Genomic DNA, 23,187 nt, shown 5'->3' on the forward strand with positions numbered 1-23,187 from the left:
AAAATGCACACAGAATGTTACAACAACAAAATTACATTAGTTGGTTTATAATACCCGAACCTTTTTAAAAAATTCTTTTAACTAATTTTTTATAAGACACTCGAGAAGTAAAGTATTCGAAGCGGTTCCAGCTGGTTGTAGCAGAGGAAGCGGAAGGCCTCAGGTGGAGCAGGACTTGGCCGCGCGTGGTATTTCTACTTAGCGGCAGTTAGCACGAGAAAGAAATGACTGGCGCGCTTTGTTAAACTCGCCAAGCGGTTATCGCATCAATCAAGAAGAAGAAATGAGGAAGAGATGCGCATCTTCCGTGGCATTGTCCTGCCCAATCCAGACGTACATAGATTCACCACTTTAGGTAGATAATTCTTCAATGAGTCGAAATATCTTTGTACTGTGGAAATCAGGTATCTTCTAAAATGTTTCAAAAGTTTACACTGATTTTAGAAGAAATAAGGGCAAGTTCCCCACGCGGCAGTGGGCTATGAGCCTAAGTGTGTCCCACGGGGGACAACCGCTACAACTTAACCGAACCCAATGCAGATTTCAACATCAGAATGCTGTACTCGGCTATAAACCTATTAAACGGTATAAGTTTTTACAATAAAGGAAGTAATAGACTTTTATATAAAAGACCATTATTCAATTAATTTTCGGTCATAGGAAAAGTGGAAATTTACAGGAAATTTCACGGAAATGGCCATTGATATTTGATAGTCTTGAAATTTGGTTTCATATTTATGAAGTCGCTTTTACGTGGTTGATTTTTACTGTCAGATTCACCAGTAAATTTGGATTTAGGTATGATTCTCCATTTTAGAGGGCCAACAACCCCTAGAAAAAAAAAAAACAAGAGCTCCTCTTCTTCTTCCGCAGCTTTAAAATATGCTTTCATAGTGCAAGGCGGCCGCCGTAGCCGAATGGGTTGGTGCGTGGATACCATTCGGAAGTGCGTGGGTTCGAATCTCCGTGCACGAGACACCAACATGGTAATAGCGGTCGCCCTCGGCAGGCAAACATCCGAGTGTATTTCTGCCATGAAAAAGCTCCGCTTATAGCTGGGAACAACATCAAGACGCACACCACAAATAGGAGGAGCAGCTCGGCCAAACAGAAGTGTAAGCGCCAATTATCTATTTTAGTTATATTATTTCAAATTGCGAGCACACAATCGTATGTTAAGGGTATAATTCAAATAATTTGCTGATTTTGCAAATAGTAAACGAGTCGCTTACTAGATGTTTACATACAAATAGTAAATTGTAAGAAATTTTTTATTCTTTTAAGTAACTCAGAGACAGGCAGCTGCTCCTTAATAGGAATGCCCGCCAAATGATTGCTGGAAGAAAAAATAAAAAATAGTTATCTGATACCTTCAGAAATATTTGGCGTATTTTCTTTATTAAATACTCTAAATATAGACGCAGTTAATCACTAAATTTGAGAGATGTACTTGAGATCTTAAAAATTATTTCTATCACGAGATAACTATTAAGCATTAAGGTCTAATGGTACCAGTTTTAAATTAATAATCCACTATTGCCTCGTGGCTTTATAGCAATCAAACTCTATATGGATAAGAATAGAGGTTGGTTTAAAAGCGCCCAAGATCTAACAAATTTTCCATGAACTTATTGAAAACCTTCGACGTCTATTTAATCCGAAACACAAGCAAAAAATACGATTCTTTCAGTTGACACCTAGAGCAATATAATAACTATAATTTTAAATGATCCATCCTTCAAAAACATTTGACTAAAATATCTTTATCCCATGCAGCTCTGCCAAATTCACTTCACTACTGTGGCACGCTTTAGAGGGAAGGCAAAAATAGCAGCTGCAAAAACTTTCAGAGAAAAACGAATCCAAATACAATTCGATAGTCGGCGTACACCTGTGCTCAAAATAATAAGAGCGCAACGATTATGCAGTTTTAACCACTTTTTTTGTATTAAATTTTTGTTTAATGTTGTTATAAAAATATAGTTAATTCTGCAACAAAACCCCTATAACTCAGAGCTCCATGAGAAATCCATCAAAACAACTTTTATGGGTATGCAGTTTATAGCCCATTCAACATTAATATAACAAAGTGCAAGTTTCAGGTCGTGTTGATTTTTACAATTTTTTGCATACCACGTTGAGAAATTTCGCCCATATAAAATACTTTCAAAAATGACAAAATGAAATTAAAAAAAAAAAGTTAAAACTTGGTAGTTCGTCTCTTTCAAATTTCGTGCACAAATGCAAACTACTTAATTGTTTGGGGTAAACCTTTTCCTTTCTCCACAAAGTCTCCTTTTATGCTTATCCACTTCGTTCAACGCTGTTCTAGTTTGTTGATCCCATACGAATAATAAAACTTGTCCAAGTGTGAAAAATAGCCATTCGTTTCTGCAGTAAATTTATCGTTTGAATAAAATCTTTTTCCCGCCAGCCATTTCTTCAAATTGGGGCACAAAGAAATATGCCGATCTGGCTGAAACTTGATGTGTGTTCTTTCAAGAGATGCCCCAACTAAACATAACCTCGATACGCGCCAGTCTCTGACTTTGCACGGACTTTCCAAACGACCCTCATTTGAGCATACATTACAAAGCTGAACAAACAGCGTATCTTCATTGAATGAGTAATTCTGACTTTGTTTCAGTATTGAGGGGATTCCTTTCATTGCATACCCAGCAAGCATTTATGTTCGATATCCATACACACAAGTCAAAACACTTCCTCAAATATCAAGCGTTTGGAAATGAGTTTGAGATACCCATCTGAGAATTGAAGCTGTCTCACAGGAATTTGTTTTCCAGAAAATAAAATTTAAAGCTTACTTATCAAATACTCCACAAATATGTATAGATATCAAATTTATCATGTGGCACGTATACATACATACACATTTCTCATTTATTTCTCCTTTGCAGTTTTATGGCATCGATTACGTTTATATGAATTTATTTTATCGTAAGATTACATATCGAAACGAGACTACTTCATAACTTACTTTTTTTTACTGATTGCAAAATGTTTTCATTTGACTTCCAAATGGAATTAAGATTTCGAATAGAAACCTCGTTTTCAATTTGGGGAGCATTGGAAGCGAACCTTTAATATCAAATTGCGACAGCTAATTTTCTCAAGCATTGAAAACTGCAGCAAGGGTATTAGATTGCCCATCATGAATAAAATTCAGGGGATTTTTCCATACATCTACATACTTCGAACAGCAAAAGGTCACATCTGTAAACGGTTCGTCTCGTAATTCTATACATATTGTGACTTTCGTCAGCAAGTCGTTTTTGTTAAAAAATGTGCAAGTTCAGTAGTAGGCGTGCTGATTTGGAGTAAGATTTTTTTTAATATAATTTTATGCAAGGCAGCGTAATTTCAAAATGAAGACTAAAAATAACAATTACGATGCTGTCAAAAACTTTGCTTTAGAGCAATTCAAGATGGCGATCTGCCCATTGAATATTGGAATGGAATGGAATAGAATTGTGGATTGCTGCACTTACGAGGATCGTTTGAAAATTTCATGCAGAGCCAGAAGATGGCACTACTGGCGCGTATCGAGGTTATGTTTAGTTAGTAACATTTCTTGGAAGATCACACATGAAGTTTCAGCTAAATCGGCATATTTCTTTGTGTTTGGCATTCGTTTGAATCGAGAAAGTCGTGAGATTTTCCTTTCCCATCACTACATCGCACCAGCTCACCCCTCAGCGGTTGTGGTCGCAAAATTAATGAAAATAGAGTTTCAACTCGTTTCACATCGCCCTATTCTCCAGACTCGCTCGGACTACTATTTGCTCACCAAATCCTATTATTCGTAAGGAATCAACAAACTAGTACAGCATTAGACGACGTGTAGAAACCTAAAGGGAAAATATTCCTATAAATAAAAAAGGTTTACCCCAAACAATTAAATACTTTTTATTTTTACGCGGACTTTACAAACGACTCTCGTGAAGTGGGTTGGGGATTGATTACTCCTCGGCGAACTTCCCTCATTTTTTTAAGAATCTTAGCAGTTTGTTGAGGCAATGAGAACGTAGCTATTCATTCACACTACATCCAACCCCAAAATACACCATCCAAGTCTGTCGAAAGCCAGACAGTGTCGGAGAAAACACTCTGTGCTATCATCATCTTCAAAATAAGATATGCACATTGGAATGTCGATGATGTCTATGGTGGTGACCATTTGTAGTCTCCATGGATTTTGCCCTGTATTTAGACCAATCGGGGGAATTTGGTTATCAGTACTATACTGTACAAACAGTTCTCATGAAGTTTATTAATGAAAGCCTTGATGGAGGCGACTTCTCTTTATTGGCCCTACAATTTTTTCTGGTCCAATTGGAGGCTACAAAGAACCGCGGTTCGCCAATCGCCATCAGCCTGTTCGTTGCTTTAAACAACAGAATATCCCAGCACTCACATAAATTCAAGCTGGTTGCACCTTGCAACGGAGTTTAGCCTCAATTTTCACTTCTGGACTATTTTTGAAGAAGTGCGAGAGGTCTTTAGACCTTGGAATATTTCAATTACAGTAGAAACTCGATTCTTGCACGTAATGAAAACCGGGCTCGGTGCAAGCTTCGAGGTTGTCGCAAGTACTAAGATTTTTTCCATACAAATTAAAATAGTTTTTTACTGATAGCCATTCGAGTTTATTTGTGTTTATTATATTATATTACTTGAATACACTTTAAAGCGATAAGTTTCATTTGAAATTACAGAATTGTTCGATTTTGTTTTGTTTTGTAAATCTCTTTTCTTCAGTACCACACTGCTTCTGAGCCTCTGCAGCATCATTACATCGTTTAATCAAGCATTGTTTTACTCTGCCCAATCCAAGCATATATTTCATGCTGCTATTGCCTCCTCCGATGTAATTTTATTCTTATTTAGCATCTCGCCGTTAGCCTCAGGTATCTGTAATCGTAACTCCGAAAGAGGAATGATATCGTCACAATCCCAGTTAGACGCCTTTTCAAACAGTTTTTGAAATGATGACAGAATTGAAGTTGCAGTAAGAGCATCCCCTGCAGTAGCTAAAAAACAGATTGCATTTTTCAGGTCGATATTTCGCAGTAGCTCATCGAGAGTTTCTCCACGAGCAACAGTGTGACGTTATAGGGATTTTCTGTAGTTCAATATAGTAAACCTTATAACGTCTGGATCCATGGGATGTAGAGAGCTTAGAGCCGTGCCGTTTGGAGGTAAGCCTATATGTGGCCGTCGTAGCTCTTTAACTCACCTTCTTTGGGATGGCATGGAGCATTATAAGAAGAAGTGCTCTTTCCGAAGACTTTGCGCACGAAGGACTTCTTTTACCTATTTATCTAAGTAATTTTTGATCAAAATAGGATTCTTTATTTTGACAAAAAATTAGCATACTTCTGGAACAAATGTTCTTTTACACCATTCTTCAAATACAGCTAAGGTCCTCCAAACCCTTTTATTTAGACAACAGACATATCAGTAAAAATAGTGCAGGTGTTTCTCTCTTGCCAACAAGTGCTGCTTTGGACTCGTCGAACAAAACTAACATTCTATAAAGCTCTCATCACATGCCCGTCCTAAGTATTGCGCAGAAGCGTGGACGATGACAATGTCCGATGAGGCGTCCCATGGAGTGTTTGAGAGAAAGACTCTGCGGAAGATTTTTGGATCTTTGCATGTTGGTGACGGTGAGTATGACAGCCGATTTCACAATGAGCTGTATTAGCTTTACGACGACATAGACATAGCGCAGCGAATAAAGATCCAGGGGCTACGTTAGCTAGGTCATGTCGACCGAATAAATAGAAACGCGCCGGCTCAGAAAGTATTCGATGCGGTACCAGCTGGTGGTAGTAGAGGAAGAGGAAGGCCTCATCTGCGTTGGAAAGATCAGGTGGAGAAGGACTTGGCTTCACTTGGTGTGTCCAATTGGCGCCGGTTAGCACGAGAATGAAACGAATGGCGCGCTTTGTTAAACTGGGTCCAATCGCGTAAGCTGTTATCGCGCCAATCAAGCAGAAGAAGTGCAGGTGTTTAACTGTTTCCAGTGGACGTTGGAAAATACGATTACTTGCTCCTAATAGTTGAAACTGGTTATATAAAATTCGTTTAGGCACGTCATTAACCATTTCTATAGCCGTTAAGGGTATGTTGCCCTCCTTTGAATTAAACTTCGCCAACTTATTTAATTTTTGTTCTTTTCATTTTTTATTTATGTCATAACATATGTTTTGCATTTTTATAACCATCATAATATTTTGTTCACACCCGCAGAAGAATAACAAGGGCTCATATGTATATGTGTACATATGTATATATGTATAATATTAACAGTTCCATTTTCTTATTTAATTTTAAAGAAATTTGTGTAAGTAAGTATGGGCCCAGAGGCGGGTGGAAAGAAGTTGTTTACTCTATCATTGGTTTTATTACAATAAAATATGCATACAACATTTGGCGAATAATGCACCATATCTTGGGTCTGATGTGTTTTATTATTTTCGTATAGTTTTGCTTTACTGACAGTGTTGGTAGTTGTTACTTCGATTTGTTTAATTCGATTTTGTTTAAATATTTCTTAGATGTATGTATGTAGATGTACATAAATTAAAGTTTTATGCTTATTTTTGAGTTGATGTCTACCACTAAAACTGACACTTAAATAATTCACTATTGCAGGTATGTGAGCACACTCATGTGTGTATATTGGTAAATATGTATGTATAGTTGGGCATAATCGGATAAGTTGTGCCATATTTAGTTGCAGCGGTGGGTATGCGCGCCTCAAAATCCTTTTTTAAAGTCTGCACAAGACGTTCATATCAATGATAACAAACAAATTGCTATTAAATTTTAATAATTTAATATGTATGTATGTGTGTATATTGTACATAGAAGCAATGCATGCACGAACGTTTACATTTACACTTTCTTGCACTTCAAAGCTAGATTATACAACTCGTTTTAGCGCGAGGCTCAAATGAAAGCTCAACATACTACATTTTTATATGTATATACAAGGTGGCGCAAAATTAATCATCCCATTTTGTTTTTAAGGACATTATTAAATAAAAAAATGATTTTGAGTGATGAAAATCTCTATTTTGACCTTTACGCGCTCCATTACTTGCCTGTCTCTATACTGCAGCTGTCTAATTCACAAGTGTCAAATACGATTTTGCAAAAATTATAAATCTTCCGTTAGGCACAACCTTGTATATTGTGTTAATTTCGCTACAACTTTTTGCTAATGCAACTACGAGCACAATTTAATATCAGTTATTTCGCTTTCAACGTGACAGCAAACTTAATCAAGAAAAATAATAATAATAATTATAATAATAATAATACAATGACCCACAATGGTATGAGGCTAAATTTACAAATAAATAGAAAACAAAAGAAATACATAAAACTCTACTAAAGCAAGAGCCTATAAACGTGATGTAGAACTAAATGTTTTTTTTTTCAAGTTTGCGCGACAATTAAATTTTGGTTTGTTCAATATTTAATTTTAGTGTGCCTGCACCTGAGTATATGTTAACAACTTTCAAGTATACTTTTTTCACAGTACGGAGCGAGCATATGTATATGCAATAAATTTAAAAACTTTATGTGAATGTTATGATAATATGCAATAATAATTTAAATCATAAAAATGAAGCACTTCGCGGTTGCCGCAAAGCAACAAAATGTATTCATATGCGTTTAAGATTTACTTTGTGTTTATTTGTTCATGAATATGTTACTCCAATTTTCGCGCATTCGGTAGCTTTTACTTTAATGCAACTGGCGTACGTTTGATACGTGTAGCTTGTGCGTGTTGGTCGCTTGCTACAATACTGGACTTCTAGTGTAGCCAATATTTAAGCTACTGCATCGGTAGCACATTCCTCTTCGACTGTAATGTACATACCCTCCTCCTCATAGGCAGAGTCATGTTTTGCTAGGATTCTCAAGAGTGGTCGCAATTTAAGCCACCACTGTGTCTTCGGGATGCGTTGCCTATGGAAATGAAAAAAAAAAAAAATATTTTAATTAATTATAGCGTATAATAACTAGGCTTGGTTAAGTAAAAAATTATACAGTTAATCAATTATGCGACTGACCAAGAGTTTTATCGCTCAAAACTATTATCACTTGCATATTTTTAAAAAGAACGTTTCAAGACTAGTTTCATTCTATTCTATATGCATAATATTCTTGCTGAAAACTTTTTAAAGAAATATTTTTTCAATAAAAATAAATTAAATTCAAATGCCGATTATAAAAAACGCAAAAATCAGGGCATTTTTCAGTGCGTACTATTAAAATAACGGTATTGATTTCAATCGTGGTCGGAGCAAATACTTGGAAAATACTTAACAAATCATTTTAGTGAGAACTGTTTATGTCTAATTAATCAAAATTAAAATGATTTGACTCATTACCGGCTAGATTAATTTGACGCTTAATTACTCGAATAATTTGACTTTTGATTAAGTTTTTTAAATATTTAATAGTCAATTAATCACACTCCACTAATCGTAACCGAAACGTAATCTTAAAAAATATTCAAGCGATAAATTAAGACATTTCAGCAATGTGCTTAGGTTAGGTTAGGTTAGGTTGAGTGGCTGTCATCCGACACACTAAGCCTGTATAAACACATTGTAAAACCACTGGAACTCATATTATACACTTTAATCTTCCCTAAGCCAACCTGTGGATTTAATAATTTTTGTTAATTTCGGCAACCCTATTTGATAGGCATCTTCATTGCTGTCAAGAAGGGCGAGTTCGAGCATGGAAAGCCTTTTTCAGTATAGAGCAATGCATGTACACAGGAGGTGTTCCACTGTTTCCTTTTCTTCAGTATCTTGACAGCTTCGACAAAAGTCGTTATGTGGTACCCCCAGTATATTTGCATGCCTTCCAATTAGACAATGCCCAGTTAGTACCCCTATCGTATTTCTCATATCCTGTCCCCTAAGACACAGTAGCGATTTTGTGCTGTGGTTCCATTCTGGCTAAGTTTGTTATTTGGCTAAAAGGTGATAGCCTCCAACGGGCATTAGCACCATTGATATTTATATATAATTGGCGCCTACTCCCTTTTGGGTATTTGGCCGAGGTCCTCCTCCTATTTTCGGTGTGCGTATTGATGTCGTTCCACAAATGGAGGGACCTACAGTTTCACGCCGACTCGGAACGGTAGATATTTTTTCTTATGAGGAGCTTTTTCAAGGCAAAAATACACTCGGGGGTTTGCCATTGCCAGCCTTTTTCTTCATTTTGATCTTTCACCGAGATTCGAACTTACGTTCTCTCTGAATCCCGAATGGTAGTCACGCACCAACCCATTCGGCTACGGCGGCTGTGTCTATCTATTAATAATTTGGAATCGGTATTAGTACATTATCTGGGTGAATATTTCGTGTTGTACCTTTCCTTGCAAACTCATCTGCTTCGCAGTTACCTTCTATTATTTCTATAGCCTGGCACCCAGATCAAGTTTGCTTCAAAATATTGCGATACTTCGCATAATAATTTATGGCCTTCAACCACCGTTTTTGACAAAAATTTTAATGACTCTAACGATTTCAGAGTTGCCTGACTATCCGAGTAGACATATACTTCCCTCATAGTTAGAGATCTCTTCTTTAAGAGTAATAAGCCCTCTCTTATGGCGATAACTCTTGCCTGAAAGACAAGTAATCTGAGGCTCAATGCTGACTTGGCAGCTAGTTGCTTACCATATAAGTCAGTTGGAAATAAGTATCAATGTGCTTACAGTTATAAAAAACGGAATCAAAATACAATATTCTTACTAAGGATTTACAATAGATTGCCTTATGCCAGCGTCTTGCAAACTGCTCCACAAGAAAATACCATCACTTTAAATTTGTATATTATTTTCCCACCAAATATTTCTTCTTTGCATTTGCGACGCTAAGTCTTACATAAGCTTTACATGCTACCGAATGGTAGTCACACACATACCCATTCCGGTATGGCGGACGTAGATTTGCCATTGCCAGCCGAGGGGCGAGCGCTATTTTAAAAAACCCCCATACAAAACCAACTGCCGATCGGAGACGACATAAAATTTTTAAATATCATCAAGACGCTCACCACAAATCAGAGGAAGAGCTCGACCAAACACCCAACAAAGGATGCATGCGGCATTTATATAAAATTGTACTCACTCAAAGTTAGTTTCACCGATCAAATCCGCCAAAGGTGTGAAACGGTACTGACGGCGTACAATACCGAGCAGACAAGCTGAATCGGTGCTTTCACAGCGTACAGTGCCATCCGGTTTAGTATTGTTCTTGATTTGCGCATTCAGCCATTCAACGCACTTGGCAGCCATCTTAGTGCCCATATTACGGTCGAAAGGTGTAGGTGAACCACCCTGTTGCATATGACCTACACAGAAAAACAAAAAACATATGAGATAGACTGCACAAAATATTATATTTCACGCATTTCACTTACCCAAAATATTCATACGACATGAGAATAGTCCCTTGCCTTCTTCTGAGTAAAGGCGGTGTATAAAATCAGTATTATAGTTTTCAGAGGCCTTTTCATTGCGCAAAATCAAACCACGCTGTACTCCTTCAGCCATTTTCGAAGCCATATGATAGACATCTTGTTGCAAATCTTTAATGGAGAATTTCTCTTCATAAATGTATGCAGCATCAGCGCCACCAGCTAAACCGGCCAAAGTGGCCAAGTAGCCACAATAACCACCCATTGTCTCAATCACAAAGACACGGCGTTTTGTGCCTTGTGCCGACTGGCGTATGCGATCACAAATCTCAGTAATCTCATTTAGACCAGTATCGCAACCGAGCGAGAATTCAGTACCAGGAACATTGTTCGAGATAGTCGATGGTACAACCACCATTGGGATACAAAATTCAGGATAGTTGGGACGTTGATCGGAAATCTGGCCACATGCATGGTAGGCCTCAAAACCACCAATAACAAGCAAACCTTGGATTTTGAATTCCTTGAGACGAGCGGCGATCTCCTTAAATTTGCCCTCCGGTAGTGTGCGCTTGGTGCCGAGGAAAGCACCACCTTGGCCAACCCAACCGGTTACGTCGGACCTAAAAATGTTGAAAATATACAGATTGAAATGTTACCAAATTTATATAATAATTTTGGCTACTCACCAGCCCATTTCTTTGATATTGCCGGCAATAAGACCCTCAATGCCGTCATGTACGCCAAATACAGTGTCACCACGGTAAATGCAGTTACGCACAAAACTACGCACGGCAGCGTTCATGCCACATGCGGGTGCACCAATGTGCATAACAGCCATGCGATAACCCTCCTAATTGTTCAACAAAAATATAAAAGTAGTAATGTAATTACTTATACTCGACGCTGAATTTTCAATACGCTACATACCTTTGCGTTCTCGACCTTTGGGGGCTTTAGACGCGTCAACATCTTGTACGTTTCCAAATTGCGTTCGAAAGAGCGTCCACGCAATTTCACAGCCAATTCCCAATTCTTCTCCGCCATCGCTTGGGCGACTTCCTTAGTACGTTCAACGCACTCCATCAGCGGCACGCGCACTGCTTGATTGCCATCCAATGAGACAACACACGGCACCGAATCGGGCGTGGCTTCCATAAGTGCCAGCGTAGCTTCAGCGCCCATACGACAACCCTGGGGGAAAGGATTATTTATTAAGTACAAATAAAGTAGAAAGTGCGTGTTTTATATCTACCCACCAAAACACGGTCAAAAGCGCTGGGGTTTCCTCCGCGCTGCACGTGACCAAGCACAGTAATGCGAGTGTCCTGCTGCAGCTTGTCAACGACCACCTTTTTCACATCCTCGGCGGTGATGGGGTTGCCCTCACGATCGATGGCACCCTCAGCAACGATAATAATATTCAAGCGTTGGCCAGCATTACGCTCCTGCGTGACGGAAATAAGCACGATAAAGTTAGAAGAAAAAGTTGCAGTTAGTGGACGCATTCACAAATCAGCGACATTTTTTCCAACAAATATTCTACAACTCGTATACGGATAAATGTATGAATTTAGAGGTCCTTTATTTATGGTCGATTTATGCGCTCATGTACATTATGAGTTTCTTATAAGAAAGCATTCAACTGATTATGGATTAAACCAGAAATTGTTATTATTATTTAGCATTTTTAATTTTGCAACATTTCATATAAATCGACCAACACTAAAGAACAGTGATAAAATTTTATTTTGATCAAAATACTGTGTTAATTTTTTTAAATGGCAATAGAAAGTGAGTGCGAAATGATTTGATGATCAAAGGGAAATGAACAGAAATCATAAAAAATACAGTTAAAGCTACTGAATGTGATTGATTGATTGATGTTGGCGAGAATGACATTTGAAAAAGGTGATTTTAATGAATCGAAGTAAATATATTTATAATAGCAAAGAAAATATGTAACAGATATGTATGTATGTATTTACAAAATGAACCAATGAATGATTGTTGCTTTATAAAGAAATAGAAATTAGCGAGAGTGAAGAAGCGAGAGCGAATGTAGAGAGATGGGGACAGCACATGTTTTTGTATTTTTCATTGGAATTTTTTCTATGATGTGAAACTTTTAATTTTTTTTAATAATTTAGAATTTTGTTTAATTTCAAGTCTTAAGACCTATTACAAAAAACAAAAAGCAACATAAAAATAACCAAAAACCCAGTTTTTCTATACACAAAATATATAAACACAGTCTACGGACAAAGAAGTACCTTAGGCACTGGAATGATTTCAGTGGACGCTTTAATTTTTTTTTTAATTTTAGTATTGTTAGACGTTATTCGAGACAATACCCGCAACCAACGAAAAAACACAAAAGGTAATTAATAGTAACGGTTTTGTTGTTGAACAATAAATTAGTCCTTGTTATACTTTTTGGCAGTTGTTCAATTTACGCACCAGCAAAACCCGTATCAAGCAGAAAATAAAAATATTTTACAAAAGCTTATAAACAATTGCTAACAAATAACCGCAAAACCATAAGAGAAAAAATAAATTAAGCTTCCAAATTGAAACTGCACTCTGACCTGCAGTATTTTTTTGCATATTTTATCGGGCCAATTAACGGCGACCGGCTCCTCGGGTATAAATATGAAATCTGCCTCGCTAGCTAAAGCCGCCGAAATGGCTAAATAACTAAATATACAGAATTATAAAAACAAATAATGAGAAGTTGAACAAATAAAAGCAAATAATAACGGTACTAATAATATTTATAAAAAATATTAAATATATTTATAAGTGCAAATTTTTGGGTAAAATTTCAAGCGCAGGTATACGGACTTAACATAGCTTAGGACTTAACATAGCTTAGGACTTAACATAGCTCAGTTCACAATTAGCGTTATAAATTGATGAGATGGAAAAGAGCAAATAATTTTCATTTGTAAAAATTCTCATAAAATAAAATAAATAAAAATAATATTTTAAAAAATGTATTGCTTTTTGTGAGCTGAGCCTAAAATACTGTAGCAGATGAATTGAGTTATTGCGTACCAAGGCGCATTAATTAAAGATGGTGGCAATTAGACCAACAACAATGTTTTGTCGGTCAAATTGTTACGGCACAGTTAATGACAAAGAGGAAAACAAATAATGAATCCCCTTGTTTCTTTCTGCGCTGACAGTCACATGGGCGTACAAAAAAAACAAAAACAAATCAGCTCATTTGCCGATACCACCTTTAAAAGATTCGCCTTGATGCGTACTATATAAAGAATTGATTTAAAAAAAATTTTAAATTTAATAAAAAATAGGTATATTAAAAATTGTCATCAATTCATCCTTTGCAGCGTCTTGGTGCTGAAACAAAACAAATCGGTGGGGAGAGCATAATTGTAGTGGAAAATAATATAAGGAAATCGGGTGTAAAGGAGTACAGGAGCAGAACAGCAGGATACCAGGTTGGACAACTTACGGTGCTTCAAACATTGGCACTAGTTTTTAGATAGCAGGCACGAATATTTTCATAACATTAAGTCGCTAAACGGGAATAAGTGGGAAGTGCTGCAGCAGGGGTGGATATGAAGGTGAAATGCAATGTTAATAATAAAAAATATTTAAAAATTAGATATTTATGTATTAGAAATTAGCAAAAACACACAAACTTTGTCTGTCGCCGGTCAAAGAAGTCTTCGAATGGGCACAGGGGGTAGAAAATTAGACAAAAAGGAAATAATGTATGAAAAAAGGATATATTAGCAACCACAAAATTGGTGCAAATGATCGAAATGTGTGCAAAAAACAATAAATGTTTATGTGGATGAAGACGCCCTAGTTTATTTGAATGAATAAATCAAATATTGAATATCATGAGAACCAGAAAATCAGCAAAAGCACAGCACCCTCTTCGTTTATTAAAATAAACTATATGTATATAATTGCTTTATTATTGTCAGTCTAAAAAATTCCTTTGAAAACTTGAACGAGCGAGATTCTATATAATAAAACAATTGAGTTTCTGACTGCTGTAAATGCGTGTATCTATGCATGTAAATTAGAATAGTGGAATAGTTCAAACAAAATGGGTTTACTATTAATAACACAAGGGCTGAAAAGTCCCGGCCCTAACAAAGAAACAGGTTCTTTTTTGTTAGAAATGAGGTTAATTCATCAACGTAATTTCCTTCAAGAACTACGTAATCAGTTCAGCGCCGCTCATTTTACTACCACTTTTGTAGAACGATTTATCTTTTGCCTCAAACTACGCATCAGTTTTAGTGTAACTTCTTCATTAGAGCGAAATTCCTTACATTTTTTTTAGGTTTGCGAAGAGATAGCAATCGCTGGTAGCCAGATCTGGTGAATACGGTGGATCTGAGCGCAATTCGAAGGTCAATTCATGCAGTTTTGCCATTGTTTTGAATCATCAAAACGTTCATGTTTTTGGTCAACAGTGAGCAAACGCGGCACCCACTTTGAACAGAGCTTTTTCATAGTCAAATGATCATGCAATATAAAGCGAACAAGTTATTTTCATATCTAACTCACGCATTTTCACTTTTCGATCATTAAAAACGTTTTTGTGGATTTTTTGATGTTTTCTGGCGTTACCGCCTCATTTGGACGTCCACAGCGTTGTGCATCATCGGTGTATCTACGATCACATTTGACGTCAACAAACCATCGTTTTATTGTTGTTTCTGATGGTGCGGAATCCCCATAACACTTTTGAAACCATTGCTCGCCTCAAAGGTATTTTTTTCATCAAGAAGCAGTGTAAAATTAAAACACGAAATTCCTTTTGATCCATTGTTTTAAAAATAACAAAAGTAGCATCGCTCTTAGCTCAATAACTCACGAACTAAACAATAGAATATCATGACATTTTAACAGCTGTCTTTTAATACTAACTGAAGAATAGGCCCGGGACTTTTCAGCCCATGTGTTAATATATTCGAGGCAAGTAATTGCGTTTTATCGATAGTTTCATTTACTAGCGGCTGCATTGCACAAAACGACACACTTCAAATAATTTATTAATAATAAACCAATTTATTCGTTCTTGCTTATATAAGACCACTTTATCTGCTTTCAATTAACGCCACTATTCTTATGGTTGCTTATAATAAAAAAAACTCATACTCTATTTTTATTCCACTTTAAAGCTGCTATTTTGGTTTCCACAAATACATCTTTTGACTAAAAAGCAGGGTATAATGGTACAACGTTTTAAACTGAAGTATGGGCACGGCAAGCAATGACAAACCTTGAAGTTTATTTCATTATGAAAAACTGTAGGTGCCTCCATTTATGGAAAAACATCAAGAAGCACTTCACAAATAGGAGGAGCGAGGCCAAACACCGAACAGAAGTGTACACGCCAATTATTTATTTATTTTTTTTATAGGCAAAGCGGTGCTAATTAATCTCGTCATCAATATCCAGATTCATAACTAGTCTTTAGGACTTTAAATCCTGTAGCAGGAAGTATGCCATACAATAAGGCAACAGTTACAGGATGGTTCAAACTGAATCATTTGTTATTTTTACACAAAAAACCTTTTCGCAACTCCAAATGATGACTTTCAGCTAATAAATGAAATACCGAAAGAAACGTGTCACTTTGCGCTCAAACATTGCTGGAAATATTGCAAACTTATTTGGAAGTTGAGTGATGTGTACCCAAACTGTGTGTTAGCGGTTTCCTTAATAAGCAAATTGGAGCATATGAGGGAGGAAAGCGCACGCGCAAAAGTCGAGAAGCATTTAGGTGTGGAGAATAGAGGTAGAAGGGAAAAACTCTTTAGAATTGGATGATGGAAATACTTGCTTTTTAGGACAAAGCCATAATATACCAAAAGAAGGTTACTTTTTTCATCATTTTATTTATATTTGGCCCACCCTTGTTTGGATAGCAGAGTGGAATAAAAAGCAGAAATCGTTACAAAAATTCTTTAAAACACATTTAACTTTCAATCCAGAGAATTCTTTACTGCCTTCGCTCAAAAACACTGCGCTTCTGAATAATTCAATAATAATAACAATACAATTAGACTCAACACATGTGTTTGTTCCCTTTTGAAAGTGGCAAATACATAAAAACAACCTGTATACTAACTCCAATAACAAACTTTTCAAACAATAACTTACTTGCATAACCTGTACGAGTATGTATGCATAGTGTAAAATATAAATTTATCGAAGAAGGTGCATTAGGTATTAAAATTATAAAATCAAACCGGGAAAATTAGACCAAAAAACAGAATTTTGAATTTGTCTTTGCAATAGCGCCTGCAACATTCTACAATGAATGAGAATTTGCCTTCTAAATATATATTTTATGTATGTACAATTGAATGTGTTTAACTTTTCATGTTGCTTTAATATATTTTCATTTTTATTTTTGCTTATTTTTTCTTGCCTGCGACAATTGCTGACATAATCTATCGGGCCAATCTGCTCTTGGGGGATTTTCAGGTATGAAAATATAATCAGCCTCGCTGGAAAGACCGGCTACAAGTGCCAAATAGCTGTAAAAAGAAAAATTCACGCACCATGACAAACAACAACAACAGCAAACAAAAACATTCACTTTTTCACATTGTAGACATTTCAATATTTTGGAAAACGCGCTTCTATTTTTTAATCTTTTTTTTTTTTGAGGCACTTTTAATTTTTATAAATAATACTTAAAAATACGAAAAGCACATTACACTAATAATTACAAGTATTTTTGAGGGCCCAGTAAATCATTTGAATTCAGAAATTAACTTCCTAAATTTGCGACATATTCACGGAACACATCGTCTCAACATCATTCCATCCGATAACATAATTACAAAAGGCGGCAGTACAGTTGAGTGGTATAATTAAATTGTTGTTAATTAGTTATTAATCAGTTTCAAGACAAAAACTCAATTTGGTAAGCAGGTACAATATACATATATCTTTGTCCCTTATCACAATATCTAACCAATTAAGTTCCAATCGTATTCAGACTCGAGGGCACCAATATATGTACGAGAACACTTGTGTGCGTGTACAACTTACACTACATTCGAACGCTCTTATACTCATTCGGCCTAAAGCGCGCCGGATCAGCATTTTAAACCAACAAACAAAAAAGCATTAAACTAAATTAGAACTAAATTTTAATTAAAGCTTTCCAATAACTATATTAATAGTATGGGAAATAGTTCATTCTTATACTTGTTTGTGGTCATGCTGAACCAATTGAAGCGCTTAAAATATACAAAATCGATCAATATTTTCAATTGTTCTCCAATAAACAACTCAAAAATTGGCAACAATATACAGGATGTGAAAAAAAATTAATCTAAAATGTCAAATGGCATATATGAAAAATGTCTTATTTGGCTTGCCTGTATAAGCTTATTGCATAGACGTTCGGGCCAGTCGAATGGTGGCGGCGATTCAGGGCAAAATACATAATCAGCTTCGGAAATAATACCAGTAACTACAGGCAAATAACTGTGTTTAGAAGGAAATCGTAAATCAATTAAGGGTAGTGTAGTCAATTAATAGTAATTAGAAATTCGAGATAAGTATTTCCAGCCAAATTCGTATTTTTCGTATTCGGTGTTTTTTGTTTTTGGACCTTGCCAATTGGTAGTGATAAACTTACTAAAGCATGTTAGGCTTTGCACTTTATTTGTTATTTTAATCAAACTTCAAAAATTAAAAGATATGATATAAAAAATCTTGCTACAACTTACCCACAATGACGACCCATCACCTCCATTATGAAAGTACGTTGATGAGAATAGGCAGTACTCACAATAGCATCGATAGCTTCAATGATACGATGCAAAGCCGAATCGGTACCGATGGTCATGTCAGTGCCGCAAAAGTCATTATCAATGGAGCCCACCTAGTAGAGAAAAGTGAAAAAAAGATGTTTAATATGTAATGAGAAACTCAAAATAGAAAAATAATTTATTATATTATTTCATTTTATGAAATTATAAACCAATTTTTTATATTCTTACTCAAACCACACTCACCATGCCCACAATATGCAATACATCGAACTTTTTACGTTGCTCTGGTGTGATTTTCTTTGCCTCCAGCAACTCATCCAACAAACCAGACCATTCAGTACGGAAGCAATTTGCACCAGTAAGTGACCCATCACCACCGATCACCACCAGGTTGGAGATACCTTTTACATACAAAATAATCAAATAAAATAGAAATACAATAACATAAAAACTTTCTAAATACCTTTTTGAATCAAATTGTATGCAGCCTTAAGGCGACCGGCACGTTCGCGAAATTCAGCACAACGTGCCGAGCCAATTACTGTACCACCACGATGGATGATCGATGAAACCGATGCCCAATTGGCTTCGACGATGTTATCACCACCATCAACCATGCCCTGGTAGCCTTCTCGAATGAAGTAGGCCTAGAAAAGTGTAAGGATATTACAATTATTCATAAATAGTATAATTTCTACAGTTTCTCATAAATATAGTCAGAATATGTACGTATAAACTAAGATGCTTGAGATCCCAGTTAACCGCCCACCGCTTGTATTCTGTTAAAAAAGATAAATAAAAGCTATTCGGTTGCCTGGTTAGCCTGTGGCACTAATAAACTACAAAAATGGCGAAAATGACGACTGTTTAAGGAAGAACAATTTTGTATCGCGCAACCTTATCTATTCGATAAAAGCTTGAAAGACTAGAGAAAAGGCTATGCATAATCAAGTTGTGCTGAAAATTGAATGTACGTCCCGATCACGAATTTATTGTCGCACCCACCGTCTACGACTGTCGTTCCCACAACAGTCGGTTCTACGTTACCGGAACGACCCGGATTTATATCCGGCCAAGGACTGTCACTTCAGCAGCATTCCTCATATATGTATGTATGGGGAATGTTTATGTTGCTACAGCAACAACAACCATAAATTCTAATAAAAACATCTTTCGCTTCAATAAGCATTAATTTTACTCGTATAATATTTTTCACAACTGCCAAAAGCCTTTTTATACACAACGAATAATATTTGCTTTCCGAGAAGATCATCTGTTTTTTTTTGTTCATATGCGGTAGTACTTTCATTGTGGCACCACAATTCGTTTTACACGTCACGTCAGTCAAAAGCGTTGCCGCAACGGACGCAAAGGACTATTGTGCTGACAGTCCTATTCTATCCGGCCAAGGACTGTCACTCCAGCTGCATTCCCCGTACATGTATGGGAAATGTTTATGCTGCTACAACAACAACAACAACAACAACAACAACAACAACCTTCAGCATGCAGCAAAATTTGTGAAAAATTGGCTTTCTAAAGAAAAAATTTCAGTTCTGGTTTGTCCAGCAAAAATCCTCGCCGTTAACCTCTTTGAAATTCTGCGGCACGATATTAAGGTTACGGCTGGCCAAAAAATTTTAAAATATTAATAAACTATGAACAGAAAGCATGGAACTTAAATATATTCCTTTGGACGGATGCCTTAAGTCAATAGAAAGTTGATCTCACAGGTGTGAAGCAGTTTTAAAAAAATGGATATTCAACAAAATACTAATCAGGTAAATAATTAAATAAACAAGTTTAACCAATTTGAAATGTTATATATTTTTTTTTTTTCTTGCGACAGACCAGTTCAAAATGTGATAAATTCCGATTTTTTGCACTCCTTATAAATGTAGATATTGAATTATCGTTTATTTTTATTTTTTTATAATACTGCTATAAAAGAATAGATTTGTGCAAAAATAACTGTTTTACTAGGTCATCTAGTAAAAGTAATCATCGTTATACGTCATTGTGGGGAGGTGCGCTATATCTCTGTCCATAGCTGTACGAGTATGTACAATCATATGGTACATATGTATGTAAGTACCTACCTCAGGTATTTCACGCTTCAATTTTTCAAAACGTGTCTATCTAATCTTATATATATATATAATTGGCGCGTAAACCCTTTTTGGGTGTTTGGCCGAGCTCCTCCTCCATTTGTAGTGTGCGTCTTGATGTTGTTCCACAAATAGAGGGACCTACAATTTCAAGCCGACTCCGAACGGCAGATATTTTTATGAGGAGCTTTTTCATGGCAGAAATACACTCGGAAGTTTGCCATTGCCTGCCGATGGGCGACCGCTATTAGAAAAATGTTTTTCTTAATTTTGGTGTTTCACCGAGATTTGATTCTCTCTGTGAATTTGAATGGTAGTTATGCACCAACCCATTCGGCCGCCAACTTAAATAAAAAATATTTCCTCACAATAAAACTTAAGTAAATAAATTGTAATGTAAAATGAAAAATTTAGCCTACTACAACTAAACAAAAAACAAACGCGCCAAAAAAATATTTAGCTATGCATTCCAGATTTACTTGAATGTGTAGAACTCTACATTAAACAGGTAAACATCGATTAACAAATAAAATACAACCCAATACAAAAACCTGAAGAACATTTTAAAGTCAAACTAATTTTAATGCTAAATAAAGTCTGATTGAATCAAAATGTTAAAAGCTATCAAAAACAATTAGCGTTGTTTGCCGTACCAAAGGTCATCCTATTGGCAATGACTAATTATACGAATACCAAAAGTTCCAGATAGAAAGACCGAAATGAATGATCAACAAAAACAAAGTCAAAACGATTTAAAAATTTCCGCGCATCTTAACAATGCTGATATGATACAATCTTAACAAAACAAAATAGTACATCGAATGAATAATAATAGTGACGCCTTTTGCCGTCAAATCTAGTATGTTTGAATGGACATTGATGTGTACATAACAAGTAGATTAAATTCGAGCATTTTGCTTTAAACAATAATTTAAATTTCACTTTTATCTGAGTCCATTATCAAAGCGTTTGCCCTAGTGTAAATATTTATTACGTAGCCAGACATACAACACACCTGAGGAAAATGCTTTGTCGTTGCACTAGCGAATGAAATTCGTGTATGCATTACAATGAAGATAAACTAGATACACATAAGTACATACATATTCGTGCATATATAAATTTGCATTTTCGTAAGTTTTTATACATGTATGTATAAAGCTTTTACTAAAAATAAACCCAATGCCATGGTTATGCATTCAAGTTACTTATCGCCAGCCGACACTTCAAATATAATCAGCAAAATTCAGCTAACATACTTCAAAAAATCAAAATATATCTTTGTTGCTACAAAAGCCGACATCCAATAAGCGAGCCTTTAACTTACGCCCACCGCCCATTCCAGCCCCTTTTCATATACGGATCATCTACGACAAATACATACCTTGCATCCTAAGTAGATGGCCATGCGTACGCAAGCACGCACTGCAGCATTCATGCCCTGCGAGTCGCCACCACTAGTAAAGACAGCAAGGCCCTTACCCTTATGGGAGCCACGCTCAATGAATCGTTGTCTTAGTTCGTTTGGCATTTTTGCGATTTTTACTTTGCGGCAAGCGTAATCCAATAAACAATGAAAGAAATTTATTCGATAACTTCACACACACAATACTATTATAAAGAGCGTTTCACTTTGAGTATTTTAAATCGTCTTTCAATTTCAACGGTCTATTTATTTCACTTGAAAATTGCGTATGAGTCGAGGTTTGAGAATGGTCCACTACTATTAGTACTCTTTAGCACCGTTTGCATCCACCGCTCTATCAACCGCTCGGTTGTAGTGATGTGTATAGATGTGGAAGCACGTACGCTGGTGTATGTCTTTTAGCGCGTACTCGAACTTCTTCACTTTGATTCACTCAACACAGCAATTATGAAAAATTATCCAAAATTCGCGAAATTTTGACAGAGTAAAAAAGTTAAATTCTCTTTTTGTATGTCCGCTCAGCAACACCAAGGTGACACACTTTGACGTTTCAAGGTGACCTTTATCGATTGAAGCACTGCATAAGTGACATTTCTTCATAGGGTAATACAGTGCGAATATGGTAAGCACATCAAATAAAAATACTTTCAACAAACCATGTGATAAAAGTAATATATATATACATAAACCTATATGTGGGGTTCTGCATTAATTAAGTAACTTGCAATAGGTGAACTTTCATTGCAAATATATCAGTAAATAAAAAGTTGCCACAAAAATATATAGCTTTTGAGTGTACAAAAAATACGAATTCACCCTATGAATAGTTGACAATCAGCTGATTGCACTCTATCAACTACATTACCGGTCAACTCAGTGCTAACCGTTGTGCAGATCCATTTGTGTTTTGTGGAATAGTGCTAACACAAGCAAATACAAAATGTTATGGAATTTAAATAATAGCCGCGTTTTTTCGCGCATATGCATCGTATGAAGCCAGAAACATGCAGTTTTACATGCGCTTATGAAATAATTGCGAATAAGTCGGTGCTTCGAAGTTTGGTAATGTAGTTTATATAGGCTTTTTGCACACTGCTTTATCGACCCTTAATATCAAATGGAATGTCCACACAACAGATATACGGTGAATTCTAAAAACAATTAAGATATACTATACATATGCGTCAATACACATTTTTCTATCAATTTAGAACTTTTCTTAACGCTTATATTTTTTAATTCGTTATTTACTTATATAAATATTGATGTAATATAAGTTGAGCAGTGATGTCAAAAGCTTTTCCGGATTATAAATCATTGATGCGCATAAAAGGCACACGGCTATTAAAATGGGCAACCGTTTAGTCAACGTTTTTGGAGGTTACTCGTC

The 23,187-nt window shown here is 36.0% G+C and overlaps 1 protein-coding gene across 4 annotated transcripts; it reads right to left on the reverse strand.

Moving 5' to 3' along the window:
- Positions 1–6,478: 6,478 nt before the first annotated feature.
- LOC128865906 (ATP-dependent 6-phosphofructokinase) lies at positions 6,479–22,363 on the reverse strand. 4 transcript variants are annotated; one of them, XM_054106304.1, is made up of 11 exons: positions 21,756–22,362; positions 18,727–18,910; positions 18,507–18,664; positions 18,219–18,373; positions 16,904–17,012; positions 11,739–11,927; positions 11,410–11,673; positions 11,169–11,332; positions 10,483–11,102; positions 10,191–10,413; positions 6,479–8,007 (listed from the first exon to the last, which is right to left on the reverse strand). In XM_054106304.1, the coding sequence occupies exons 1-11, from the start codon at positions 21,900–21,902 to the stop codon at positions 7,869–7,871; spliced, it is 2,352 nt and encodes a 783-aa protein (XP_053962279.1). In that variant the 5' UTR covers positions 21,903–22,362; the 3' UTR covers positions 6,479–7,868. The 4 variants fall into 4 exon arrangements, with proteins under 4 accessions (XP_053962279.1, XP_053962278.1, XP_053962277.1 ...); XM_054106303.1 differs by lacking the exon at positions 16,904–17,012 and adding an exon at positions 13,068–13,176 and having other exon boundaries at positions 21,756–22,361; XM_054106302.1 differs by lacking the exon at positions 16,904–17,012 and adding an exon at positions 17,865–17,973 and having other exon boundaries at positions 21,756–22,361.
- Between the last annotated feature and the right edge of the window lie 824 nt (positions 22,364–23,187).

Source organism: Anastrepha ludens, chromosome 6 (assembly GCF_028408465.1).
Source record: "Anastrepha ludens isolate Willacy chromosome 6, idAnaLude1.1, whole genome shotgun sequence".
Classification (NCBI taxonomy): Eukaryota; Metazoa; Arthropoda; class Insecta; order Diptera; family Tephritidae; genus Anastrepha; species Anastrepha ludens.